Here is an 8,055-nt window from a genome sequence, read left to right on the forward strand (position 1 = left end):
AGTCACCAGAAGAAGGGCTCTTTTGCCAGATACCTAGGAAAGCTTTTCAGTTGCGATGACATGAGAAATACAGATCCTAGGCATTGATAAAGGACCATGGCTGATTCAATTGATGCTACAGAATACCTCACACCAAAACCTGGTCCTGCTGAGGCTATGTCTGCATTGTTGTGCTTTGGGTCCTGATCTTCCACGCTGACACTTGAGGATGCAGCAAGGGTAGGCAGGAAAAACACAGTTGGAGAGAGAGAGACAAACAAGAGGGCTTGGAGCACTTTTACTGAAACTGGCTCTCGGCTGGGACCCAAGGTTTTGACACGTCCATGATTTGCTGCTTTCTCCAAGGATAGTGGCCACTTCCCTCCAGAAAGGTCATTGACTTTTATATCAGAAAAACTCTATGTACTGTTTACTAAGATCTGAGCCCTGCTGATTTGGACAGATTCCCGAGAGACGGGCTGTGGAGCAGGGAGAGCTGCTTCGGGGGTGCAGACAGGCTGGCTCCTCCTTGCCAGGACCACGCACACAGAGTGCCCGGCATCTCCTGCCCTTCCCTTGAGGTGGAAGGGGTGGGAGCCCAGGCACCATGCTCCTTGGCAAGATAGCCTTTAGCTAAGGACAGACCTGGTCCATCTGAGGCCAAGTCCCTCTTGCAGCCCCTGCCCACCAGCTACAGCAGCTCAGCCTGGGCACGGATCCGCGCCGAGCATCCTCCTCCTCCTCCTCCTCCTTGGTGCGGCCCCTCGCAGGTCACCAAACGAGCAGCAGCGAAGCTTTGCCAAAGCAAGCACTGGTTAAGCTCCCTTCCCACTCACATTGTTTGTCTTGGCCTCTCTTCCCATACCAGCCTTCGTCCTCTTCCTCCCCCTCCCCGGGATTATATTGCTGGAGCTGTCACTGTGCTTAATGAGCTGGGGCAGACAGAGCCGGTGCGAGGGCTCTGGGAAAATCACAGCAAGAGGCAGCCGAGCCCAGGGCACGGCAAGTGCACACAGAGCAGGAGGAGGACCCTGGGGGGAACACCTGAAGCCACCAACCAAGGGAGAAGCAGACCAGCAGAGGAAAAGGGCTGGAGCTCATCTTGCTTTCAACAGGTTTCAGCAACAGCCACCAAGTGCCTGGGCATCCCCAGCCACTGCACCACCACGGATGATGTTCCTATCCTCAGGAAGGGTCTCTGGGCCATCCCACTCCCAGCCTGTGCCCAGTGCAAATTATTTAACCCTGTGTACAGGTGCATGCCGGAGCGTAGTGCCTTGCTGCTGGCTGTGCCTGGCTGCTGGCTGCACCAAGCCTTGCTTCTGCACGTTTCTCCCATGCTTCGGCAGAAGGGAGCAGGTTTATTCAAACATCGTGTCGCCAGGGTGAAGGGAAAGTTTCCATGAGGTCATTTTGGGCCAGCAAGCCTTAGGGCAGACTGGCTCGGTTTTAGGGACCTGATCATCCACAGCCCTGGTGCACAAAGCTGGGAACAAAGCGTCCAGGGACTCACAGATCATGGGTGACGATGGGCAGGAGCCGATGTGCCACCCTGTGTTTTACCCAAGGATGCATTTAGGAGCAGGGACACTGGGTTCTTCACCTGCCTGCGTTTCCCCCAGAGCTCTTTCTCCTGTTCTGCAGCCCAGCTGTGCTTTTGCACTGAGCTGCTAGGGCAGCCCAAGCCTCACTGTGCCTCGGTTTCCCTTTTCTGCAAAAGCAAAGCTCCCGTTCCCAGCAAAGGTGCTGGTGGAACTGAAATGGCTTGGTCTGGATGCTGCAATACTTGCATGCTCCCTTGTACCCTTCATCCCCCTAAAGCCCTTTTCCTCCCTCTGCACCCAGCACAGCCCCTTGCCTTGTGCTACAGCACCCCCACCCTCCACACTGAGCTTCAGGATCAAAAACGAGGCAGGCCATCAACTCATAGGCTTTTATTTTTATTTAACAAATCCAGAGAAAAAAAAATAAAAAATATAAAAAAAAAAGAAAGGAAAGAAGCAGCTAACACCCGTAATTTTTGCACTGAGCAGATCTAGCAGCAAATACCTGAGCACAGCGCGAGCGCTGCTCTTGCATCCCTGCCCAGGCAGCAGCACCAGGCAGGCTTTGACCACGGTGGCAGGCTTGGGGACCGAGAAGGAGGGCGATGTCCCTGACAAGGGCAGGGACCCTCCACCATTCCCATCCTGTGAGTAAGGCCCTGGCCAAGCGGACACCAGAGTTATGCCACAGCAGCCAGTGGTGCCAGGCTGGGACAAACCATGGATACTGGCACTGGCTCCATTTCCACCTGGGCAGGGAAGGGCAGGAGGGGGAAAGCTGGAGGACCTCACGGGACCGACATGATGGTGACGAACATCCCTACCCCTTCCCCTCCATCCCTGCACAGTCCCATCCCCGCTGCCCTTCCCGGGAATGCAGAAGGCGCTCAGGCTCAAGGCTGATGATGGAAACCCGAGGGAACAGACTGGCGCTCAGAGGAAGGCTGGGATCCCCAAAACTCATCTCACAGATCAGTCCATCAAACCAGCCTCCTGGCTGCAAGGGTGCTGGAGATGCCGAGCACCCTTGGAGCGGAGACTCTGGTCCAGCAGCCCCCGGCTCAGCCTGACGCAGGTTTTTGAGTCACACTGGTGGCAGAAGGGAGAAGAGAGAGCTGCAGGGCTGTGACGAGCCCCATGCACTGACACGAGTCCCAAGGAGGGTTGGCCCCGTGCCCTGTAGTAGGAGGTGGAAGCAAGTCGGCTTCATGAGCTTCAGATTCACAGCTGAGAGCTGGCCCCGATCCGGGTGCTGGGGCCAGCCACGGGCTTCTTCAGGGCCTAATTGCCTTTATTTGGGACCTGGGGAAATGAAAAACACAACTGGAATGAGCATGGTCCTGGGGTAGGAGATCTCTGGGGCCCCTTCCCTGATGTCAAGGTGGTCACCTGGACAGTCTGAGCAGAGCCACATGTGGATGTTGCCAACCCCGAGCTCACAGAGCAGAAGCAGGGGCACCCTTTTCTGTGGCATCCATCGGTCCCATTCGGGCTGGGAACATCCCTTTTGGTGGCAGGTTTGAGCCATCCCCAGGCCGCCCCCATTCCCCAGAACCCACACCGAGCACGGCCCAGCTCCTACCTTCCTGGCAGAGCCAGAGTCCAGCTTCTCCCGGAGGCGAACCGCCCATGGGGATTCGAGCGGGGCGCAGAGGCGCTTGCCCCTCACGGTGATGAACCTGTTGGGCCCACAGGGGGAAAGACAGGAGCTGCTGAGCAGGATGTCCTGGGGATGCTTCAGCACAGCCCCAGCTCTCACACTGCCTCCCTCACCCTCCTCCTCCACCTGCTCCTTGCCATGACTTTCAGCCCTGTTTTCCCCAGGTTTTCACCTCCCAGTGAGTCTGTCCTGCTTTGTCTGAGCCTCAGATCTCCTCCACCTTCCCTCCCTTTCCACTGCTCCCCCTATTTCCCAAATGCAGCTTGCCATCCCTGCCCTGCCTCCCTCCTTGCCCTGCTGCGTGCTCCATCCCTTGCCCATCACCATGGCCCTTACACGTTGGCAGGGATTTCACAGCCATCCTGCACCAGCTGTATCTGATATCTCTGCACGATCCGCCGTGGGATGGGATTATCGCTCGTCCTCAGGCAGCAGTCCAGGACGTTGTTGCCGCCGTGCACTGGAGGAGGAAAGGGACACGTGGCTTGAGGTCACTCCCGGGCTCCACAGGATGGTGCCCGCGCTGGCAGCGTGCCGAGCCATGCCCTGGCACACAGTCCTGCCCACACAGGCAGGCACACGCTTGGCTGGCCCAGCTCCCAGGTGCTGGCAGCCCTTTGCCTCTTTCACATCTCAGCAAAGAGGAGAAGAGCAGCAGGATAGGGAGTGGGCAACCCTTCTGCACACCTGGGTTCCCTCCCGCATCCCTGGGGTGAGCGCTGGCCAGGGGACACCTGGTGGATTCATTGTGCTGCCGTCCAGGCACTGGAGACACCATTCCCAAGGGTCTGGGCATGACTTTGGCTGTATTTGCTGAAAAAATTATTGTTTTGGCAGCTACACGTGCCCCAGCCCATCCCACACTGAGCTGCACCTTGCTGCCACCCTGCAAGCAGATGCACCAAAGCGCTGCCTTCCCCTCCGGTGCCAGGGATGCTCCCCTGGTGTGGTGAGGGCTGCTCGGGCAGGGGAAGATGGAAGTGGAGAAAAGCTGATCCCAGCCTGGTGTGCACAGGCTGGGCTAGGGCACTGGGAGGCAGGAGTGCTCCACAGCCTGTCCCCAGTGCAGATTTACAGCCCCTGCGGGTTCCTTCCTGGACTTTGGTCAGGACAGAGTCCCTCTGGGACGGGTTACAAGCAGAGGACTCAGGAAGACTGCTATTGAACCCCAGCAATGGGTCCCTCTAAAAGTCTGCTGGAAATGCAAAAGCAGGCAAGAAACCAGATCCTAGCCCTTCCACAAGCAATGCACCCTGAGAGATTCCCTCTTACCGTGCAGGATACATCCCAGCACCAGGAGACCGAGGCAGAGAAGATGCAGCTGCTGCATTGTGTCGCTGAGTCTGGCAGAGGATGGGCTGGAGGCAGCGGGGCTCTGGGCAGGAGAGGTGAGCTCTGCACTGCTTCCCTGAGCTCTGGTGCTGGGGCTCCTCGCTGCCTATTTATCCTTCTGGCCCGTGGCTTTCACTTTCTTTTGGAGAAGAGGGGTGGGAAGTCATAACAAGCCTTGCCACAGGCAGGATTTGATCTTTGAGCAGTTCCCGAATATACTGTCAGCTTTCCCTGAAGCCAGCTGCTCTGCATCCCCAGAGCCAAACACCCTTCTGTCCTCCCCACTGCTGGCTCCCAGGGCATGGGGGCTGCCAGTCAGGACCCTCACCCTGCAAAAACACCCTGCAGCCCTGGGAAAGCACTTGTGGGGTTTCATCCTCTGCATTTACCAGTTCATCCTCCACAGCCTCTCTGGGACATCCAGAGATACCACATGGTCTCAAGCTGGTGATGCTGAGGGGGACAACTTGCCTCCACTCCATTCTTGGGGTGTTTGTCAGTAATAGGGTGATGCCTGACTCCCCCTAAGCCCCCCAACCTGGTTGCAGGAGTCTGGCTTTCCCCTTTCCCCTCTCCACTGCCAGAATACCAGGCACATCCAAAACCTTGGTGCCCCTGTGCAGTGCTGGCAGATGGAGGGCAGCCAAGCCGGCATGCTCTGCCCTGAGGCTGAGCTGAGATGCCGAAGGACAGCACGGCTTCCAGGCAACCCAGCAAACAGGTTTATGGCCAAAAACAGCAATCAAGCTTTCTGGGAACATGTCTTATACTGGTACATGAGCAGAAATCCCCCAGGGAGATTGTGTGTGCTGCTCGAGGTGCCAGCAGCTCACTGGAAGGATGCGTGGGCAAAGATCGCGCTCATGCTGCAAACCTTCACAGCAGAGCAGGGACAGGGGCTGTTCCTCCTCGAGGTCACCACTGGGCCAGTGCCACCACCGTGTGGTTGTCCTTCAGCCAGCCTGCTCCAGCCCTGGCATGTGGCAAGGGGGATGCCTCAACTCCTGCTGTGCCTCCAGCCAAGGTTTCTCATGCCTGCACCTCGGGCTGATGTCCTCCATCAGGAGAGTGCTGCCTCAGGCTGTGCCCACACCCAGCTCCTTGCTGGAGGGGACAGGCAGGCAGGAAGAGCAGTGCAAACAGGATGTGCCAGCTTAGCTGTGGTCCTGCCTGCTTTCAGCACTTACAAACCCTCTTTATCGCAGAGAAATCTTGGCTGGCGGAAGAAAGATTCGGGTGGCATGAGGCTGCAGGCTGGTGCCAGGACAAAGTCTCCACTTGATCCCCAAAGAGACCCCACAGCAGGGAGAACGATGGCCCCTGGCCAGGATGCTGACAGCCAGGCCTGCAGGAGAAGCGAGGGGTGTTGGGGGTCCCCTCCTGCGGGGAGGCACTGCGGGGGGCCCGTGGTGAAGGGCTGGCCATGGATAGAAAGGAGGATGTGAGATCCAGGAACACATATGGGTTAAGTCCTGCACTGTCCCTGGCAGCCCCCAGGCCTTGAGGGACACGGAGGCTCTGCCTCTCCCCACGAGCTGTGCGGGTGCCAAGGGGGTGAAAGCATGGCTGGGCTTGAGTCACCCCCGCTCCCCAGGAGGTGCATGGGACAGTGAGGAAAGGGGCTTTCCGCGTTGTGAAAGGGGGACATGACCTCCATTGGGGTCAGTGGGATTTCTAAGAAGAGCGTGGTCATCTACCAAACGCGTCCCTGTGACAGGCAGGGTGGTCACCCCATTCCCCTGTGGTGAAACTTGGGAAGAGGGGAGGGCACGGCGTGTGCTGGGCCACCCAGGCCTCCTCCAGCACCAGGCGCCGCAGGCAGCACGAGCATCCCCCAGAGCTCACCCCTGCAGAAGGCTGGGTAAAGCAGTTGTTAATTTAAGTATAAACTGTGCAGGAGGCGAAGGGGGCTCCTCACGGGAAATCCAACCCATTGACATGCCAACAGGCCGTGTGAGCATCGCCTGCATCCCTGGGCTCTGCTCAGGCAGCGCTGACCCCGCTGCAACCCTCCCCGAGCCCCCCTGGGCTCTCCCTGCGGTGCCTTGTGGTGCTCCGTTTCCCACCTCCAAGACGTGGAGCTGGGAAGGGCAAAGGGGGAATTCCAGCGTATTCCAGGCACAGACAGTCCCTGGGGCAGGATCTGGCCTGGCTGCATTTACCACATTGGGAAATACTGGGCCAGAATCACAGCTGTTTCAATTTCTCTGTCTCTGCTACGGCAGCCCAGCATGGGAGAGGCCCCCACGCTACTTCCATCGCATTCCAGTCCTGCGGTGGCACAGGGACTATGGCCACAGCCAGCACACAGGGCCCTGCTGGATCTCCTCCAGCCGAGGGAACCTTGCCAAGGTGATCAAGCGGAATTAAGGAAAAAACAATGAACAAGCCATGCCTTTGGCTAGAAGACAGCAAAGACAGGCCTGAGGGCTTGGTTAAGAGGGATGCCCAAGGTGCCACTCCTGCACTGCTGGAGCCTGTCTGTCCCTAAAACATCATGGATGCTGAGGTCAAGTGCATGAGGTGCATCGCTGATGCAGAGGAGGCCCCCTCAGCTGGGTGCTGCTCAGCCTCCACAGGGCAGCACCCATCTCTCAGGGGAAAAAAGGTTTGGGAGGAGGCTCTGGGCTGGGGACCTGCAGGACCTGGATGGACCAGGGAGTGTGGGAGTCCCCATCACTCACCAGCTGCTCCTCCACCTCTGTGCTGCTCTCAAGACCCTGGCAGAGCCCAGGAGAGCAGCTTGGCTGGAGATGCTGGCTCTCCATGCCTGCATGTCCCATTTAATAACTCAAACCCATAGCCCTCTCCCACCCCTATCTAAGAGGGGCACAAGGTCCAGACGCAATCGCTGTCCCGCATGTTGCATGTTCTGATGATGATGTTTTGGGAGACCACAGCCCCTTTAGCATGCTGCTCCTGTTTCTTGGGTGTGGAGGGACAGATCCTGTGCCTGTGTCCCCAGCTGAGCATCGCTGGAGCTCAGCCCAGCATCCCAGCCCAGCACGCCGCTGCGCTGCCAGGGCGAGCGCGGAGCTCCGTCTGCACCGGGTAAGTGCTGAGCTCATTATCTGGCCCGGGTTCAGGACTTCCCTTCATTTGGCTGCGGCGTGTGGTTTCTCTCTTGCTTGGCTACTTTCTGCCTGTCACCTAATCCTTTCTGCTCTGGGGTGGCCGCGTTCCCTGAAAGCCCACCCAGGCCATCATTCCTTTTTCACGGAGCACCCTCGGAGACGCTCCCCGGTGCCATCACACCCCACCGTGCATCACAGCAGTGCCTCCACCACCCTCCTCACCCATCACAGGGCCCCACCACCTCTTGCACCTTATTTTCCCTAAAAGCAGAGCTCTGCAGTGAGGCTGGTGGGCTGATGCCCGTGTGCATGCAGGCAGGTGGCACATGGGGGCTGCATTTGTGCATCTGTGTCTTCTGTGCTCACGTGTGCCTTGATGCCTGGGTATCCGTGCCCAAGCATGGCTCCCCTACAAGCACTACTTTTAGGGTAAATTGCTACAGAGCACACGCAAGGCCAGAGCTTT

At 58.2% G+C, this 8,055-nt stretch overlaps 1 protein-coding gene across 1 annotated transcript; it reads right to left on the bottom strand.

Moving 5' to 3' along the window:
• Positions 1–1,943: 1,943 nt before the first annotated feature.
• Positions 1,944–5,062, bottom strand: LOC311427377 (C-C motif chemokine 19-like). The gene is made up of 4 exons (XM_084504683.1): positions 4,456–5,062; positions 3,520–3,643; positions 3,106–3,202; positions 1,944–2,825 (listed from the first exon to the last, which is right to left on the bottom strand). Exons 1-4 carry the CDS (start codon positions 4,511–4,513, stop codon positions 2,805–2,807), a joined length of 300 nt encoding a protein of 99 aa, XP_084360809.1. The 5' UTR covers positions 4,514–5,062; the 3' UTR covers positions 1,944–2,804.
• Positions 5,063–8,055: the final 2,993 nt, after the last annotated feature.

The sequence above is a fragment of the Aythya ferina genome (genome assembly GCF_964211825.1).
Source record: "Aythya ferina genome assembly, chromosome: Z".
NCBI lineage: Eukaryota > Metazoa > Chordata > Aves > Anseriformes > Anatidae > Aythya > Aythya ferina.